The sequence below is a fragment of the Chrysochloris asiatica genome, unplaced genomic scaffold, assembly GCF_000296735.1.
Source record: "Chrysochloris asiatica unplaced genomic scaffold, ChrAsi1.0 scaffold00050, whole genome shotgun sequence".
NCBI lineage: Eukaryota > Metazoa > Chordata > Mammalia > Afrosoricida > Chrysochloridae > Chrysochloris > Chrysochloris asiatica.
Genome location: NW_006408568.1, coordinates 13,565,481 through 13,586,267, shown reverse-complemented (window position 1 = coordinate 13,586,267; position 20,787 = coordinate 13,565,481). Strand labels below are relative to the sequence as shown.

Genomic DNA, 20,787 nt, shown 5'->3' with positions numbered 1-20,787 from the left:
GGTGATGTCTTACTCAAACTAAATCAAATGCAAACCCATGTCTCAGAGCCCTGGTGGTGTAGTGGTCAAAATGCTACATCACAACTCAAACCCACCAGGCACTCCATAGAAGATACTGAAAGCTGTGGTGGTCTGCTTCCATAAAGATTCATCTTGAAAACCCTATGGGGCAGTTCTATTCCATTTTAAAGGATCGCTATGAGTCAGATCAACTTGAGAGCAATGGGTTTGGGATTTTTTGGTACTCATATTTCTTACCCCAGCCAAAGTCAAAATGTTTTCCAATGATTTGGTCATGATCAGGTGTTTCTTGGCACGAGTTACTGCAACATACAGTAAATTCCATTCATCCTCAGAAAAAGACTCTAAAGAAAGGAAAAAATACATATATGTATATACATTTTCCTTAAAAGACTACTATAAAAGTCTACGTTCTTATCTAAATATACCACTTCTTCCCACCCCCCAAAAAAACCCACTCAAGAACTGCTGTCAGTATACATAAAATTTTCCTATACACACCAGCTCCAAAAACCTAACAGACTAGTGGCAGACAATACTGAGTTTTATTTAGTCCTGCTCAGGTAAATCCTGAAATCTGTCCATTAATGATTCAATCTACATAATATACCAGATAAATGCATACATTCATTACCCCAGTCGTCCTCTCCACAATCCTGTGTAAGAAATCAGCGCAATAAATCACTTAAATGAAAGCGAAAGCTAATCAAGTGCCCAAGATCTGAACCCAAGTCTATTATCAGTGGCCACTGAGTCAATTCCAACTCATGGCCATGACATGTGCTCAGAGTAGAACTGCTCCACAGGGTTTTCGAGGCTGTGATCGTTCAGAAGCGATCACCGACCCATCTTGTGAAGCAGGTCTAGGTGGGTATGAACTACCAAAATTCAGATAGTAACTGAGTACTTAACCACTTGCGTCATCTAGTCAATTCCTCCCCAAAGCCCACATTTTTTCCATTTCATTATGCTGTCTCTCTGGTATTACCCTACTGCAATCTGGAAATGTCTTTTCTTTTCATGGGACAACCAAAAGAAGAAAAATAAGTATACACATCATTATTGACTATCTTACAACTAACTCTTCTCTCTCATTCACAATATTCAGCACAGTGGTGCTCAATAAAAAGCAGATGATCTATGAATATACTAAAAGCTATTAAACTGTATACTCTCAAAATGGGTGAATTTTTTCTTCACACACACACAAAAAAATTAAGTATGGAAACATGGAATGACCAGCAAGGAAAAAAAGATGATAAATTAAGTAAACTTCAAAACATAAGGCAGTTGATCTGTCTCTCTCTGGTTACCGCCTTTCCCCAGTCTACTCCAATTTATACATACTATCATATCTCCCTCTCAGTTTATGAGTCTATATAGAAAAGATGGAGTCCGGGGGTGGCGCTGTGGGTTAATGTGCGGGACTGAATTGCCCACTTGAACTGCAAGGTCGGGAGTTCAAGCTCACCAGATATTCCTCAGAAACCCTATACAGGGTCTCTAGGAGTTGGAGCCAACTCAATGGCACTTAACAACAATAGCAAAGATAAGGAATTTTTAGTATTTATATTTTGACACGCCAATATATAAAGGAAGGAAAGGGAAAAATATATATATATATTTGTTGTTGTTGTTGAGTGCCGTCGAGTCGATTCCAACCCATAGCGACCCTGTATAGGGTTTCCAAGGAGCAGCTGGTGAGCTTGAACCACTGATCCTGCAGTTCAAACAGTTTTGTAGTCTGGCGCATTAACCCACAGCGCCACAACAGGACTTATATACCCTCAAAAAACTGCTTATAAAAATATATGTTCTTATATGCTATGCCCCAAATTTTGAATCCATGGTTAATAGAGAATTCTTGTTTATTATTTTTTTTAGGTTAATTTCAAGTGGGTTTGTGCTAACATTTAAAACTAAAACAATAGCACTGATGCTTAGAGTTTAATAACTAGACTTGAGTATAAATTTACATAAAAGCAGAAAATGATATTCACTATTTCATCTTTTATGGTTTTCTGGCCTCTTTAATTAAAAAGGGGCAGATTAATTAAAGAAAAAAGCCTCTTGGTAAGCAAGTAAACTACACGAAAACTTTACAGTTTTTATGAGGCTAAAGCAGCCAATGCCTGATGGTGAAAAATCCAAAGATGATGAGTTGTTGTTGTTAAGGGCCAGCAGTCCAGAGCTTATCCTACAGCGCCACTAGAAGAGTCCATGCATGTTAAGTAAGCCACAATAAACATAACCTCCCTAGAAGTAGCCCCTAAAGAGGTGGACCCTGTGAAGGTTTGGTTTCTCTAAAAACCACCATAAGAATCAAGAGTTTAAGATTAGGAGGTAATTTTGTTTCTATAAGGATCATATTAGGTGGCCACACATGCATTAGAAAGTAAGGCAGTCAAGAGCAAACACATGCGGTCAACTCTTAAATGTCTAAAGTGAAGAATGCAGCCAATCTTCTTACCAACTCTGAAGTGGGGAAGTTGTGCAAGATTATGCCTGGCACACGGCACTTTCACAAAATCATCCAAAACATACACGGTATCAAACTCCAAGCCTTTAGCTTTGTGCACAGTGCCCAAAATGTACTCTAGAATTAAAAGCACAACAGTTAGATGGGGACTTGACAGGGAAAGGAAAGAAGACACAGAAAAAATGTTTACTCCTCGTAATGTTCTCTTAAAGTCTTAACTACATTTTCTTGCCTATGTGTAGTCTTCAGGGCAGTGAGGAGAAAATTACAATCAAAAAGATATTAATAAATAAAATACATAAGAAAATGAGTTTCAGGACAGTAGTACATTTCAGAATCATATTCAACAGTTCTAAGTGAACATCCACCTCCTATATCTTATAGAAAAAGGAACAGAGGCCCTGTTCTACTAGCTTGAGGGGAGCATAGTGGCTCCATACAGTAAGAACTAGACTGCAAATTACAAGGTCCGTGGTTTAAGTCCACCAATGACTCTGCGGAAGAAAGATTAGGCTTTCTGCTCCCACAGAGAGTTAAAACCTTGGAAACTCTACACCGGGTCGCTATTGAGTTGGAATCAATTCCACGGCACTTAGCAACAACTGGTTTGAAAGGAGAGTCCCTAAAACAGAATGACAGCTTTACTTCTCTTTCTTTTAAAACAATACCAATAACTTAGCAAAGAACTCCTTGATCACAAGTGATATTTCATGCAGCAAGAGCATCAGAAGACCAGGTACTCCTCTTCCTGATGGAAAGTTATGAACTGTTTTCCTTACCTGCAAAGTCCAAATCTTCTATATGGCATTTTCCTATCCTTTCCACCAGTTCTGGAATCCTGATATTATACTTTTCAACCACTGCAATCTTTGCTTCCAGCTCTTTATCCTCAGCAGCAGTCACATACCTCTTCAAGCCACTAAAGCCTTCTTTGTGCACCCATCTTCTAATAAATTTGTCTTTAATAATGAGGTGTTCTACAGAGAATACATATACAGGTTAACTTGATATAAGTTGCACTAAAGTACAGTGGCAACAGCTACACATTTATAACCAACAACATAGTAGATCAATGGCTTTCAAGTTGGGAAATCCAGGTTCTAGTCCTGACTAATTCACTAACTTGCTGTGTGTTCCTGGGCAAGTCAGTGAAATAACCTGTGCTTTAGCCTCTCCATCTCCAAAATGAGGATAAAGAACCCTACCCATGAGCTCCTTACCTCCTTCACAGGGATGTGAAATAGCGCTACAACCAGGAAAAGAAAAGCGCTATAGAAAAATGTCAGAGATTCTCATTTGGGGCCAAGGCAGACAGAAAGATGGTATGGAAGACAGCAGAAGGGACCAATGTTAGGAAGAAACTTAAGACTTCTGAGACAAGGGCCCACAAAGAGCTGTCAGGACCTCTGAAAAGGGGAGGCCTCAGGCATCTCACTCTTCATGGGAAACGAGCACCACTAGCTCTACCCTGCTCCAGAAGGAAAGTAAGAACACTGACTGAGAACAGCCCACTCTTTGCCCATCCCTTGTCACTCAAGTGCTTCCTTCCACTGCACCAAGGCCAGCAGGGTACTCACGTTTCCTCCGTTCTTCCTCTGGCTGAAGAAGGATCCAAATATCAATGATTCTGTCCAATCCAAATGATTTAATCCCCTGAAAAAGTTTTTTGGTGGGATTTTTGTTTTTTTGTTGTTGTTGGGTTTGTTTGTTTTCATTTTTGTTTCGTTGCTATTTTTAATTTTTGTTTTGTTTTTCTTTTCTTGCTTGTTTTTGTTTTGAATTTGAAATGAGACAATTTCTTGGAAACAGATCTCAAACCACACCCAAAACAGGACACTCCATTGAGCACAAAAAACGAGGCTACTTGGCAGCTGGAATTCAGCATTATCAGCGTCTATGTTTTGGCTGTTCCCTCACACTCTTTCTATGTATCTTTAAAACTAGCTGCACTCTGTTTTCTCACTAATACAGGGGGAGTTTAAATCTATCTTCCAGAAACATACAAAGATTGAAATGAAAAATACAAATGGTATCTGAATACGAAGTACTGAGTATGAATACTTACCGTTGCTTCTTTTGAAGGAAGAACTACAGACTATCTATAGATCCAGATTATCCTACATTTTAAAAGGTAAGATCCTGATAGGTTCATGCTTTAGCCAAGTCCCATCTAGGAAGTGGGAGTCCTTGTGTGATGCTGTGGCTTAATGCGCTGGACTGCAAAGTCATTGAACTACAAGGTCAGCGGTTCTAGCTGACTAGCCGTTCCTCGGAAACCCTATACAAGGTCGCTAGGGGTTGGAACCGACTTGACGATACTTAACAACAACAACACCTAAGAAGTGTTTGCTGAGAGCTGTGTGCACTAACTCTAGACAAAACCAGGCACTAACACACAAGGAAGAGATGAGGGCTCCCCATACAGGGCTTTATAATCTCTTTGAGAAGCGACACATAAAACATCAATAGAAAACAGAGACCAAAATAAGACAGTATAACATATTAGCATTGGAGACCAGATGTAATCAAGAGCAACATTACATACAACAGGCGATAAAATGGGTATGTGAGAGGGGAAGAGAACAACTTACTGTTCATTATGCCCAACATGGATGCTATTCCAAAAGTACTATTTGGAAAGCTAAATTATGCTATATTCACTGGATGAAATATCATAAAGTCATTACATTAGCAATATGAAGGAAAATATGTGCTGAGTGAAATACAACATAGTTTTTATGGATACTATCATTGCAATTATATAAAAATATACATCTATAAGGACAAAGACAAAATATAGTAGGAAAAATGAAAATTATTATACAAAATACTGAGATCATGGGTGATTCGTTTTATTTATAATTTCTAAAATTTCTATAATATGGCTATAAAATCATTATAAATAAAAAAAGGAAAATTACATCTTTCAATTGAGTTACTTATTACTATTGAGTGCCTAGCACACAATAAGCCCTTATAAATATTTTTTCGTTAATAAATGAATGAATATATGCTAGCCAAAAAGTTAAAAATGCCATCTACACATGTCAGTTAATCCTCTAACTTCCCCGTGAAACAGGTAAAGAAAAAGGCATTCTTTTTGTCTTAGAGAAGGAGAGAATGAGGCACATAGAAGTTGTGACTTGCTCCAAGCCACACTAAGTTAGTGACAGAACCAGAGCTAGAACCCAGGTGTTCAAACTCAATGCACTAGAGGACATTAGAACTTCCCAGCATGTTGTTACCTCAGTTGTTCTTAGAACAATGAACAACACACAACCAGAAAAATTTCTGGTGAAAACCCAACAGCCAGCCAGTAGCCTCCTTCATATAATGAAAGGTAGATAGGACATTCACTTTTTTCCAGAGTGGGAGATCCGATTCTCTCTTGTTACTGGTCTGACTTCAGAGCATAATTCGAATGGCCAGCAGAAAACGGTCAAAACCTCACGTTTTCTTATACAATAATCCTAATTAAGCTGAACGTTTTGATTGGATACGTTCATCTGCAAAGTGACTGTGCCTGAAGCAGTCAACAGAAATGTACTCTTACCCCAATCAAATGGATTTTTGAAGGTACTTCTCCATCAGTCACTCGCACAGCCTCATCAAACACATTGGCATTTGTCCGGCACAACAGGGCCACCTGTCCTTTTGAATCACCTCGAATGCCACCTTTTGGGAGAGAGCACAAACTCTGTGGTAAATCAAAACAGAGAGGAAAACTAATTTTTTTTTAAACAAATAAAAGCAGAGTAACTGAAAACCTTACTCTCATTGTTCCCTCCGACCAAAGTCTTTTTCCTTACTCGCTTGCAGACATCCAAGATAGTAGCTCCCACATAAGCGATTTCCACACCAAATCTAAAGCTCTATAGGAAAACAACAAAATAAAAGGAGTTAGCAACCCGTTCCTCATGTATACTACTAGCACATTTCTATCACTGCCAAGTCCTGATGCTGCCAAACCCAACTATTTATTCCTGATTCACTATACAAGAAAAGGGGATTTGGAAATTCCCACCTGTAAAACCACTTGTGCCTAAATAGGAACTTGGTAATCAAAGAATCACTGGTCTTATTTCCAACTGTTAAAAATAGTATTTTCTATTGTGAAACCTCTAGGAGACCCTGTAACATGTTGGTTAAAGCTCTGACTGCTAAACAATAGGTAGGTGTGGCTTAAACCTACCAGCTCTCTCTCTGAGAGAGAAAAACAGTAGCAATTTGCTTCCATAAAGATAACAGCATTGACAACCCTTTGGGGCAATTTTACCCTGTTCTATAGTCATGGTGAGAGTCCTAGTGTGGTGCTGTGGGTTAATGCGCCAGACTGTAAAGCCATTTGAACCGCAAGTTCAGTGGTTCAAGCTCACCAGCCGCTCCTCGGAAACCCTAAACAGGGTCACTATGGGTCAGAATTGATTTGATGGCACTTAACAACAACAACAAATAGTCACTGGGAGTCTTGGTGTGGCACTGTGGGTTAATGCGCCAGACTGCAAAGTCATCTGAACTGCAAGGTCAGCGGTTCAAGCTCACCAGCTGCTCCTTGGAAATCCTATATGGGGTTGCTATGGGTTGGAAGACTCAATGGCATTTAACAACAACAACATAGAGTCACTGAGAGTGGAACTGATTCAACAGCAATAGGATTATGAAACTTCAGAATTACTTTTCATTATCCCTTGCACCAAATCCAAATCTTGGCACTCCAACCATTATGATGTTTGTTGTTGTTGTTGCTGCTAAGTGCTATGGAGTGGGTTCTAGCATGAGTGATCAAGGAAGTCGGATCTGGGGCTAGCTTTTGAAGGGGAGAAAACAACTGATAGGTGAAAAGGACTTCTAGGCTGGTGGAAAAAAACATGAGTCAATGCAGGGGAGGATCAGGGAATAATGTATAGAGTTTCAAAGGAGCAGCTGGTAGGTGTGAAATGCTAACCTTGTGGTACAATGCTTTTTCTACAACACTACTCCAGGACTCCACCATAATGTTTATAACCATCTTTTTCTCATCACCTGTATCAGTTTAGTTCAGAAGCTCAAACTTCATTGTGAACTGACTTGGTTTCTACTTTCTGTCTACTCCGTCTGTTGGATAAATATTAGACAGCTCAATACAATGTCAGCGTTTCAAGCCCATGAGAGACGGCGCTTTTTGCTCCCACAGCCTCAGAAACCCTATACAGGGTCACTATGAGTCAGAACGGAATCGACGGTACTTAACAACAACTCTCTCTCTCTCTCTCTCTCTCACTTGATTCTCTATACCTACCAGATTAATTATTTCCACTTTTAATAACAGACTCCCTAGCTACATTAGGAAAAAGAACAATACACACACAAAAAGAATGTGCTCACTTTAAAGATTCCTCACAATCTGGATATCCTCTATTTCCTATCATTCCTTAACACCAACAGTAGATTTTTCTTTTAAGCAAACTAGGAGCTCTGGTAGCGTAGTGGTTACGAATCGGGCTGCGAACCACAAGGTCAGCAGTTCAAAACTACCAGCTGCTCCACGGAAGAAAGATAACGCTTTCTGCTCCCATAAAGATTTACAGCCTCAGAAACCCTGTACAGGGCTCACTATGAGTCGGAACCAACTCCACGGCACATAAGCATCACCATCCTACAAAAAAGGACCTCTGGTAGCATAGTGGTTACAAGTTGGGCTGCTAACTTCAAGGTCAGCAGTTCAAAACTTCCAGCTGCTCCACGGGAGAAAGATGAGGCTTTCTGTTCCCATAAAGATTTACAGCCTCGGAAACCCTGAGTCAGAACCAACTCCACAGCACACCACCACCACCTTACAAAGCAGCCACAGTATGATTACTATTTCCTAAGCCTTCCTGCCTTGAGTCACAGCGTGTTCCACTAGGCTACAAGCTCTCTTCACTTACCAAAGCCACTGTCTATCCTTCAAAATCCAGCCCCAGACCCTACTTCCTTGTTAGAAAGATACTGCTCTTCCTCAAACTCAAGGTATTTATTATTTCTTCCATGTAATCAAAGCTAAGGTAATAAATTATTACATGCTTTGATGATAGTCACCAAAGTCAAAGGAAAACTAGGCTTTCAAAAAAATTGTACCTCATTGCTTAAAAACTATCTTGATTAGACCATAACCTCAAGTACAAATAAATATTGAGTTCATCTGATATTAAATGATCAAATAAATAAATAAATGGAGAGCAGAGACGAGTCTTTCTTGCCAAAGAATTTCAAGTAATTCATGGAGCAACTCTACCCTCACTCAGAGAGGCCACAAATTCTCATTTCTTAAGTATGGGCTTAGTGCAGTGACTTCTTTCCAATGAGCAGAGTACACAAAGGGGAAAAGTAACTACAATGGAGAAACCTAATAAGCACTATTTCAGCCATATGATGAAGGTCAACTGCAACAATCATAATGTGTTGTCTTCTTGATATCATGTGATGTAAATGGCAATTTACCTCTGTGGTCTTCCATAACTAAAATTTAGTCATGATAAAAAAATCAGATTAAGTTCCAATAGACAAGCAACTATGCAACACTTGACCAGTACTCCTTAAAACTGTCAGGGTCATCAATAACATGCAAAAATAAAACCTGAGAAAATGCCACAATCAAGAAGAGCCTAAGGACACCTGAAAACTAAATGGAAATTGGTATCATAAATGGGAGCCTGGGAGAGCAAAAGACAATATCCAAACTACAAGAACAAGAGAGTTGTTCGCCGGGGAGCCTTCAAGGCAAGCACTCAAGTTCTTTCAGGATAAACCCCACTCTAAGACTGAAACTCAAAGGGAACACATGAGCAGGCATGTAGGCTTGCTGGCGACAACACTGGTCTATTGGTGAGTGGAAGAGGGGGAAAGGCAGCAATGAAGAAATGGGCTGAGCTCAACCACATTCCATAGTCTCCCATTGATCGGGAGATGAGAGAGAGAAGAGGAAGGGCTGGTTGGTCATGTGTGGTAAGACCTAGGGACACCTGAGCCCACGGACAAGGACATAGCCACAGAGGGCTAGAGCTGAGAGTGAAGCATCCAGCTGATGTGAAGTGAGGGGAAAGGCACAAGAACACCCAAACTTGCAGATCGTACCCATTCGACCTAGCCTTGATGGCCTGATGATCAGAACTCGACTAGAGGAAGATTAAAAATATATATATTTTTTTTTTGATAAAGGAAACAAGTGTAAATTGCTACAGTTTGATTAATTTGACCTATACTTATGGATATAGTAGCTCAAAATACCAACTGAGAGGGAAGGAGTCTTCATATCAAGGATCAATCCTATCCCCTCTGTATACAGGGTAGATAGGATCGGGCAACTTAGAATTGGCTACCTAAAATGAGAGGATGATAAAGGCACGAAGTGACTGGCCTACAAGTTTTCAAGAGAGCGTATAGTTTAAGAGTGTGCAGGGTAAGAGAGAGTCCCCACTGAATGGTTTTCATCTTGTCTAGATGGGTCTCGTGAAAAGAGATAGGGATAAGATTCTTATAATTCAATAGTGAGTAACTGTTATCATGACTAATTGCGACTGTCACATCTGTAAAGGCAGAAGTTTTGTAACAAAAAGAAGGGAGTAGTTAATCTTACAGTCCAGAAATAGAGGGCCCTAGGACCATCAAGGGAGAATAGCACAAGGAGAATGTGGGACCCTATCCAGAGAAGCAACGACACCAGAGATGGAGGCAGAGATGAGGACATGGAGAGAGGGAGAAGCTGAGGACTCTGGACTCAGAAAAAGAGAGGGACTGGGTGCTGGAAGCCAGGAGTCAGGCTTGCAGAATGTGCCCGTTGGTTGTTTAAATGATTATATATTCCTGAGTGTTTTTATGTGCATCCCCTGACAAATAAAAAACAAAAACCAGAGGGAATAGAAACAAATACTGTTGAATGATGATGCACGGAGGAGATTGTAATCATTGCAATGAAACAATCATGTAAAATCAGTGTTCTCCCATGTAAACTATCACTCAATTCACAATAAAAACTTAAAAATAATTAAAAAAAAAAAACAGACAATAGTCAAAAACTGAAGACATCTGAATAAAGCAGCTTTGTTAATAATGTATCAATGTTGCTGTTGTTAAGTAAGTTGAGTCCGTTCCGATTCATGACAACCATGTAAAGGGTTTCCAAGGCATATCTGGTGGGTCTGAACCACCGACCCTGCAATTATCAGTCCAGTGCTTATCCTACAGTGCCATAATAAAATAGACACACTCAAGACTCCAAAACTGGTTCATTAATCACGGCATATGTATCAGACTAATATAAGACATAATAATAGGGGGAAATAGGTGGAAGAAACAAGGAAATGCTATACTATATTCTCAAGTATAAAATTTTTCTAAAAATAAAGTCTATGTCTTTATCATTATTTATCACTAGAGATCAATCCCTAGAGAATATCACACTTGGTTAAACAGAGGGACAGTGAAAAAGAAGACCCACAATGAGATGGATGGTCACAGTGGCAGCAACGATGGCCTCACACATAACAATAGTTGTGAGGATGGATGTAACAGGACCAGGCAGTGTTTCGTTCTGTTGTGCACAGTGTCACTGAGTCAGAACTGATGGAATGGCACCTGAAAACACTTTTTAAAAAGGGGAAATAAAAACCTACTCAAGTAAATATAAGGAGTAGTGGTGTGGCACTATAGGTTAGGCAATGGATCACAAGGTTCAATTTGAACCATAAGGTCGGCTGTTCAAACTCACCAGCTCCTCAGAAACCCTATACATAGTAGATATGTGTCGGAACCAACTCAATGGCACTTGACAACAACAAAGTAAATATGAACATGCATGTAACAAAATACTTTCCATTTCAACAGTTTTTACACGTACAATTCAGAAATACAAATTATGTGCACCATATTGTTCAAGTACCACCATTATTAACTGCTTCCAAGCTTTCCCATCACCCTTAAATTAACAAATTGCAATATTCCCTAAGCAATGGGTCCTCCTCTCCCCTACCATCACTCCCACTTCTGGTAACCACTAATAAGCTTTGGTCTCTAAACACCTGACTGTTGTAGATATTTCATATAAGTGGATCATACATTTGTCCTTTTATGACTGATTTAATTTTACTTAGCATAATGTTTTCATGGCTTAGATTACATATTTTCAAAAGTGATATATCTCATATCATCTAACTAGTAGTGAGTTTCTTAAAAGCAACAGTTCTCAAACTTCTTGGAGTTTTTAAAAATGACTTTAAAAATATTTTAAGTACTAATTACTAAGTGGACTCTTGGTGTGAAACTGGGATCAGCACTGGACTGCAAACCACAGGTCAGCAGTTCAGACCCACCAGCTGCTCCTCGGAAATCCTATACAAGGTCACTGTGAGTTGGAACCTATTGAATGGCACTTTAACAACAACTACTGAGTTGCACTTTTTAAATTACTAAGGTCTCCAAGGGACTTTCATTTATGTGAGTTGTATCTATCAATATTTATCACATTAGGCACTAAAAAATATTTTTTAAATACTTCAAAATATCTTTAAATTATCACTGAAATTTTAAAGAGAAAATTTAAAAATATTTAATTCATTTAAAAACCATGACCATATAGCATGAGAATATAAATAACAACTTTTGAAATATAACTACATATATTTTTTAATTTAGCAAGGAGAAAACCACTATTTTACATTTTTATAAATTTCCTTCATGCTTAGCTTAATAGAAGACAGCTATAGTCTCATATTTATATCTGCACTCATTCTGTTATGATATTTGTTTGGTTTGAAATATATAATGAAAGCTCAGCTTCACACAGACATGTAGCTTAAAAAAAGGGGACTGTTTAATGGCCTATTCAGATAATCAAGAATATTATTCTTCGATAGTATACCAAAACTTAACAACATGAAATCAGAAAGCACATCAGTGAGCTTTCTGTACTCTGTTGTGTTACCATCACTGGTCTATCTGTTCCTTAAAAAGATCTTTTACCCATGCATAATTCTGTAACATTATATAACACTCATTTGGAAAATATTAGATCAATGACTTGCACAATTCTTCTAAATGCTGACACATTTCATAACTTGACATAAAAGAAACAAACTTGCATATGTTAATATCCTCAATAATCTCATTATAAAATTCTGTATGGGAAGTTGTCATGCTCATGGTGGCCAATACAAGTTTTCTAAAATTTACATTTTTACTTGAAAGCAAGAATTTGATCTTTGGCAACATACAATGTCAGTTGTTTTCTTTGAAGTCACATTTCATTTCTGAGAAAATGTCATCCAAGTCTTAACAACCAGAGGTGGTCTGTCAGCTGTTGTTTCAAGTAAAAATGATGTTACAGGAAAAAAATAGCCAGTTCAGCTCACAATCACAAAGGTGCTTTTCCTCAGACAACCATCATACTTCAGTATGCAGCAGAAGTACTTAGGGTGTACTTTGCATATCATCACACAGAATAGCAGAGGCATACTCAAGGGTCAAGAGTTACTAAACTTAATCATCAATAGCATTCTTAAGTGAATTGCTTTTTCTGAGTATGCTGCATTAAAGAAGACAACAGCAGTTTGGTGACTAAGCCTTGATTGTTGCTATGGAACCAGCAGTTTCGCCCACTATCGCCTTTCACCATCAGTGCAAATGTCAGCGTGGTGAAAAAGGCAAATCATGGTAATGAAAGCAGCCCTCTGACAACCACATTTGAGAACCGCTGCTAAGAAGCAAGGATTTGCTATATACTTTCAGTCTAGCTCAAGGCTTCACTTGGTGCTAGGCACATGTCACACACTGAAGAACTAGGCTAAGGAAATAAAATGTTTGCTTATGTGCTTATGGGGACTGAGAAACAGAGAAAGTTCTTACCTGGGTGAGATAGAAGACGTGAGTGTGTGGGACTGTGAACAGCGCATTGACTGCACCACGGAACGTATAGATCTGTTGATGTGGGTCCCCTACAAAGATTTTCCCACATGGCTGCGACAGAACAATATTCATGATAGCTGCAACCAAACAAGAGGGAAAATAAGAGACCTGAAAGAACTCCAGCATGCGCAGCAAAAAAATAAAAATTTAAAATAAACCAGATTTAAGAAAGATAAGGATGAAAATGCTTTTACAAAGCTAAGACAAGGTACACTGAGGAGCAGAACTGTCTTTTCCTACAAAACAGACGTGCTCAATCAAAAGAAATAATCTTATGGTACAAAAGAAAGTTTCTGGTTCTAGGAATGCAGATTATCTTTAGTCCTAGAAAAATGATTGTGTATAAGAAACCACTTTAGGCATTTATAAAATGAGACCAATTGTCACCTTGCTTGAGTATTATCGGGAGAAAAGTAAGACTTTCTGCTACTCCAAAGATTTACAGCCTTGGAAACCTTATACAGGGTCACTGTGAATCAGAACTGACTCAATGGCACTTAGCGGCAACAACAACATAGTATCATAACATAAAACCCCAAAATGACCCAGAAATTCACTCATGATATAGTCTACATTCTAACAGGCACATGAGAAACATACAATGCAATTCTTCACTGCAAACTGATCACCTTTACTCCATTCAAATATGAGTCTAGGCTACTGGTCCTTATAATCTGATGACCTATACTTAGTCAACATTGTAAGAATAACCTAGGCAAAACATTTGGAGGAAAATAAATATGCTTGGGAGGGAAAGGGGGACAGCTGTTGAAATTCAAATTCAAATAAAAAGCGTTTCTGAATAACAAAGTATCATTTGCTCCTCTTCTTTATCAAAAATAAGAATAATCAACTTATTTCACTTATATGTCCTCTTACATAATCATGATGTTGTTTCTATGTATTGAGACTACTGATGTCCTGAATAGTTTATCACCTGGGGTACAGTCCTGGGCCTCATCCACAAAGATGGCGTCAAAAGAGGCAAGCAAAGGCTTGCTCAGCTGCCAGAGTTTCAAATAGCCTAAAAGAAAGGAGTATCAAGAATTGTAACTCAGAAGTATGTGGTTATATTTAACGGATGCCAATATTTGGAAACTCCCATACCATCATGTGTCATTTGGTAAGCATCTTCTTTACATTCCCCCAGCTTCTGCATGTTGTCCCAAAGTCGGCTCGCTTCAAGGACACCATTCTAGAAAGCAAGTGATACACTACCTTGAAACTACATGCTCATTTCTTCACAGAGACCAACTCAGAGGCATCATCACAGTACTGTGAACTGTTGTTCCTCACATCATTCGTTAATGGGCCTACAACAGGGTTTTTAAGACTGCTGAGTCTCTGGTTCTCAAGTGCAGAGATAGGGCAGGAACAATTCCAGTGACAAGATACTGTTCAGAGAGCATATTGTTTGATACACCAGAAAAGGTTAGATTATTTTTATAGATTGCGAATGCCAGTTAATTCACAAAAAGAATGACCAGTGATTGTGCCACTAGCACAATCTACGTAATACAAATAACTTTAAAAAATTTTAAAAGACATTTCCAATCTTTAGATAAGCTCACGTTCTAGGTCTAGTAGGTAAAATGACAAGCTCTTATAACCTTGGACAAGTAAGTCTATGTGTATCATCTGGCAAAGAAGAAGACATTTAGGTATGAGGACTGTGATGTCTATGAGAGTTGTTAGCAGCAAAAAACACTGTATGATTGATTCACTTATCTCTCTGGGTCGACATCTTTAACTTCCTACAAATAAAACCATGCCAACTCTTCTAGTTTATCCCCATATCCCTAATGTTATTTTAGATACTCACCAGTTTTTCACTCTGTTCAACCATGACTCTCTGGCCTTGGTTGTTCTTACACCAAATAGGCACATGATCAATAGTCAGTTCTTCATCAGCAGAGGCAAAGAAGTTTTCTAAAGTCTTGCATACTAGCTTGGCCCTTATGAATCCGCCTTTCCCTTCAGCAAGGACAGAATTGACCATGAAGGGTGTTAATTTGAAGACATTCAATTTCTTCTTTGATTGGTACCTGTAATACATATCCCAAATTAACAATATCTGGCTTTCCTGGTATTGCTGCATATAGTGTCTCCCCCAACTCATGTCCCATTCTCTCTGATTACACAATACAGATGTTCGATGTGTCACATACAGGCGAGAGGGGGAAAAAAACCAAAGAATGTCTGCAAGGTCCAATTATAGTTTGAAATGGTTTTCAGTAGGCTCTCAGGAATTCACATATTCACTCAAGACAGACATTACTACTATTTCCAGGTACAGTCAAGATTCTGAGAGGTTCCAGGTGTGCAATGAAGTTCCTTGAAACTTCAAGTCCAAGGTAATAGTGGTTCGGAAGGTCCCAGGAAATCTAAATTGATTGTGCCTCATCAAAATATTCTCCCCTTCCCTATCCTTCTAAGAAGTTAAAACTAATCAGGATTTGTGATACTCTGAACTTGAGACAAGACTTTCTATGCTTCATTACAGAGAAAGGAGAATGTCCACCTCTAAAAGTTACTGTGATTTGTAAATAATATATTTTTACTGGGTGAAAGTACCAAGCACTATCTGTCTTCTTATATTCTGCCTATACATGGAGCTACCAGCATTCAAGTTTCTTGGTCACTGTGGAGTACAGTTCATATATAAACATAATGATCACATTGTGACAAACATCAGTAAGAAATAACAATGATGACACAACAGCAATACTCACTTCCGCCCGATGTGTCCAAAGGCCATAGAATGAAAGGTCTTACAGATGACATTGCTGGGGAAGACTAGCTCAGCCTGCTTTGCGATGCTCTTATTGAATGTCACGTACAGAAACCTGCTCTCAGACCACTTCTCAGCATATTTGACCAAAGTAGAGGTCTTACCAGTGCCTGGGGAAACCAAAAAGAAAAGATATGACCCTCTGATTAGGAAAAAATGCTCCAAAGGACTTTTTAATCAGGTCTTATCCATGCTTCTCACTGCTTGTGTGAGACAAAGACAATAACAAATGTTTCAGTACTGATCAAAACAATGTCGTGAAAAGAGCAGTAAACTCTAAGCAAATCAGCCAGGACTGGGATCTTGAGTAATGCAGGGCAAGCCACTTTAGTTTCCTCATCAGCAGTATGTGATACTTACCTGGGTGGGTTTGTAGAGATAAAGATAATAATCAAAGTATCAACATGAATTATAACATTAAGCAGGAAATAGTAACAAATGGTGGAATCCTGGTGTGGCGCTGTGGGTTAATATGCTGGACTGCAAGGTCAGTTTGAACCATAAGGTCAGCAGTTCAAGGCCACCAGTTGCTCCCCAGAAACCGTATACAGGGTCACTATGAGTCGGAAATGACTCAACGGCACTTAACAACAAAACCAAAAACATTAACAAATGGTAACTATCGTTGGCCTAGGAGTCATTTATGCTTCTAAGGAAGATGCAAATAAAAGGAGAGAATTCTTGTCCACCCTACTATCTAACAAACTAAATTCATATGAACTATTTGTTTCAAATAGTCCCAGTCTGGTGCTGTATGCTAAGCACTGGACTGTTAACCACAAGGTTAGGGGTTCAAACCGACCAGCCACTCCTTGGAAACTCTATACAAGGTCTCTAGGAGTCAGAACTGACTCAACAACACTTAGTAAAAACAACATTTCTTTCAAAAGAAATTCCAATGTGAACACACGTTAACTCATTAATCAACTGCTTTTTTTTTTTAGTTTTTATTATGAATTGAGTGAAGGTTTACAGAGCAAATCAGCTTTCCATTAAAGAATTCATATACATTTGCTTCATCTGATTTATTACAATCCCTATGACATAGTATCAATTAATACACTTCCTCCCTGTCTTTCCTATTTCTATTGCTCCTTCTTTTCTAATCCTGAACTTTGTTGTTGGTAAATGCTGCCCTTTTCATTTAAAATGGTTGATTATTCTTAAGTTCACATACCTCTTTAGTGTTATTTCCCTTATTGTTGTTGTTAGGTATCATCGAGTCGGTACCAACTCATAGCGACCCTATGCACAACAGAACGAAACACTGCCCGATCCTGGGCCAACCTTATAATTGTTGCTACATTTGAGCCCATTAATGCTGCCACTGTGCCAATCCATCTCGTTGAGGGTCTTCCCCTTTTTCTCAGACCCTCCATTCTACCAAACACGATATCCTTCTCCAGTGACTGGTAGCCTCCTCACAACATGTCCAAAGTATGAAAGACAAAGTCTGGCCACCCGGGCTTCCAAGGAGCACTCTGGCTGTATTTTTTCCACCACAGATCTATTTATTCTTTTAGCAGCCCATGGCAGTTTCAATATTCTCCTCCAACACCATAACTCAAATGCATCAAATTTTCTACAGTCTTCTTTATTCACTATCCAACTTTTGCATGCATATGAAGTTATTGAAAATACCATGGCTTGCGTCAGGTGTACCTTAGTCCTCAAACTGACATCTTTGCTCTTCAACACTTTAAGGAGGTCTTGTGCAGCATATTTTCCCAATGCATTACATCATTTGATTTCCTCGTTGCTACTTCCATGAGTGGTGATGGTTGATCCAAGCAAAATGAAGTCAGTGACAAGTTCAATCTTTTCTCCATTTATATGGATGTTATTTATTGGCCAGGTGGTGAGGAATTTTGTTTTGTTTACCTTGATGTGCAACCCATACCAAAGGCTGTGGTCTTTTATCTTCATCAATGAGTATTTTAAGTCTTCTTGGCTTTCAGCAAGCAAGGTTGTATCATCTGTATATCACAGGTTGTTAATGAGTCTTCCTTCAATCCTGATGTCACATTTTTATTCATATAATCCAGTTTCTTGGATTATTTGTTCAGCATACAGGTTGAAAAAGTATGGTGAAAGAATACAACCCTGGAACACACCTTTCCTGATTTTAAACCATTCGGTGTTCCCTTGTTTTGTTTGAACAACTGCCTCTTGGTCTATGTACAGGTTCCTCGTGAGCACAATTAAGTGTTCCAGAATACTCATACTTTGCATTATAGACCTGTATATTGTTTGTCTGAAAATTGAGCTTCAGGGGTGAGTTCCAGTCCACATCTGAAGTGTGACTAAGGGACATAGTCTCAGGGATTCCACCAGTCTCTATCAGACCAGAAAGCCTGGCCTTTCTTATGAGTTTGAGTTTTCTTGCACATCTTTCTCCCAACCTATCAGGACCTTCTAATGAGGTCTCTTTCAGAGCAGTTGGTAGTGGTAACTGGGCACCATCTAGTTCTTCTGGTTTCAGGGTTGTGGAGATTGATGTTCACATGGCTCATGAGTCCACTAAATTAATTGTTTCCATGTGTTTTTCATTTTCTTCACTCTTCTTTGGTCTAGATAGGAAGGAACCAATACTAACTGCTTTTCAGCTTCTTTGACTGAGTTTGCTTGATAAAGATCAAGGTAAAGACACAATGGGAAGTATAAGGGAAGGAGGGTACGGTAGTAAAAGGCCGAAAACCACATCCTGATTCTAACTACTCTAGGAATAGTGAGTTCCCTTACCTGCAAATGCCATAATTTTCACCACCTGGAGAGGTTCCATCTTATGATTCAGAATCAGTTGTTGTTCATTTGTAAGTTGGATGGTGGGTTTTTTGCTATAATCATTTTGGAAAAGAAATGAGAAAACAAGAAAATAACTGAAAAGACCAAGTAATGGACTGTCACAAAAAACAAAGATAAATTGGATGAATAAAAACAAAACAAAAAGGCCTGCTTTTTTAATCACCTCCTGGGTGATAAAAATGTTCTAAAAACTAAATTATGGTGAGGGTGGTATACTTTGTAAATTTACTAAAAGTCACTGAGTTGTATATTTTAAACGTTTGAATTCTATGTTATATACATTATACTTCAAAACAAAACAAAATACCTACTTTCTGTAAGTATGGGACAGAGCCAAGTATGGAAGACCAAAAAAATTAAAAATACATACACAGAGACACACACACATGTAGATCTATACATACGCTGGACAAACAGATGGTGCCTCTTTAACTTTTGTGATCTGAGTACAGGAATTCTCCTGAAGATACAGGCAATAAAAAATGTTGTAGTGAATCCTAACAGGAAAAAAAAAAAAAAGTAGATTTAGTAACGTTCAAATTCAAGGTCTGTATCTTAATTTTTCTGAGAAACTTTTAAACTATTCAATTTTTCAAAAAAGGAAATACCTACCACCAATTTTATGGCAATATAACCAGTACATGCACATAGCAAACAGCATGCATAGAAAACTAATGAGCAAGAGAGTTGCACAGTATGCTAAAACCATAAAGCATGGATTATCTGCATAAAAATTTAGTGTATCAGCAGCTGACAAAAGCTCTCTAGGCACACAATTCTGAAAAAGACACTTGTTTCAATAGAGAATTACAAAAGGAGAAAGAGATCAGGAAATGCTTTCTGGGGAGCAAGAACACTAACTGTGACCTTGTAAATTCTGCTCCTAGCAATGAGATTCTTGTTCAACACAAACTTAATGTCATCATCTATCTTTCTCGGCCTTAGTCTCTCTGCTTCTTGTGAAGTCATACTGATTGGAAGCATGAATGACATTTGACCTTTAAGTTCCCAAAGGAAAGGCCATATACTGATAAGATATTATTACCAAATTCACTGACTAGAGGGTAAACATGTATTAACTCAGGTAACAGGGAAGGCAATATACAATGAGAGAGGTTGGCAGAAGAATGATGAAGACAGGTGAAGACACAAGGAGGAATACAAGGGCTAAAGGGGATAGAGATACATACTGTTATATAAACAACCCTGAAACATTAGTGGGTAGCAGGTAGCTACATGGACAGATACACAAGCAGAACGGGTATGACAGGGAAAGTGGGAGTATAACCACAAATATATAAGTGCTTGACAGAGGATATTTGTACCTGGGTATTTATTTACCTTTGGTGTAAACATACCTAAGAATGTTGTAGACTATACAAGGAACAAAATGATGCAAACTTTTTGACATTACATTCTTAGGTATTACCAAACACCTTGAAGCAATGAGTTATTGAGCCTGGGGGATTAGGACCATAGTCTTGTGGGACACCATGATCAACTGGCATACCATAGTCCACAAAGACAATGTTCCATATCCTACATTAGTGAGTAATGACTAGGAACTTAAAAGCTCATGAGCGACCATCTAAGAGCAACTATTGGTCTTTCCACGTGCAGAAGTAAAAAGAGTGACTAAAACTGAATGTGCTTAGAATCTACTAATCCCCATGGACCAATGGAGCATGTGAACATTAGTCAGTCACCATGACTCTGAAACTAGAACTAGATGGTACCTAGCTACCACAACCAACTGCTCTGAAAGGGATCACAT

At 38.6% G+C, this 20,787-nt stretch overlaps 1 protein-coding gene across 1 annotated transcript in view; it reads right to left on the bottom strand.

Annotated features, from left to right (window-relative positions):
* FBXO18 (F-box protein, helicase, 18) overlaps positions 1 to 20,787 on the bottom strand; it is a 44,752-nt gene that overhangs the window by 11,725 nt on the left and 12,240 nt on the right. Inside the window, exons 6-18 of the mRNA XM_006862737.1 lie at positions 19,418 to 19,510; positions 18,951 to 19,045; positions 16,150 to 16,318; positions 15,240 to 15,462; positions 14,525 to 14,612; positions 14,355 to 14,441; positions 13,358 to 13,494; positions 6,273 to 6,372; positions 6,054 to 6,175; positions 4,078 to 4,153; positions 3,280 to 3,477; positions 2,492 to 2,617; positions 259 to 365 (exon numbers count right to left, since the gene is read on the bottom strand). Coding sequence (XP_006862799.1) covers positions 259 to 365; positions 2,492 to 2,617; positions 3,280 to 3,477; positions 4,078 to 4,153; positions 6,054 to 6,175; positions 6,273 to 6,372; positions 13,358 to 13,494; positions 14,355 to 14,441; positions 14,525 to 14,612; positions 15,240 to 15,462; positions 16,150 to 16,318; positions 18,951 to 19,045; positions 19,418 to 19,510 — 1,621 coding nt within the window. The remainder of the gene's footprint in view (positions 1 to 258; positions 366 to 2,491; positions 2,618 to 3,279; positions 3,478 to 4,077; positions 4,154 to 6,053; positions 6,176 to 6,272; positions 6,373 to 13,357; positions 13,495 to 14,354; positions 14,442 to 14,524; positions 14,613 to 15,239; positions 15,463 to 16,149; positions 16,319 to 18,950; positions 19,046 to 19,417; positions 19,511 to 20,787) is intronic.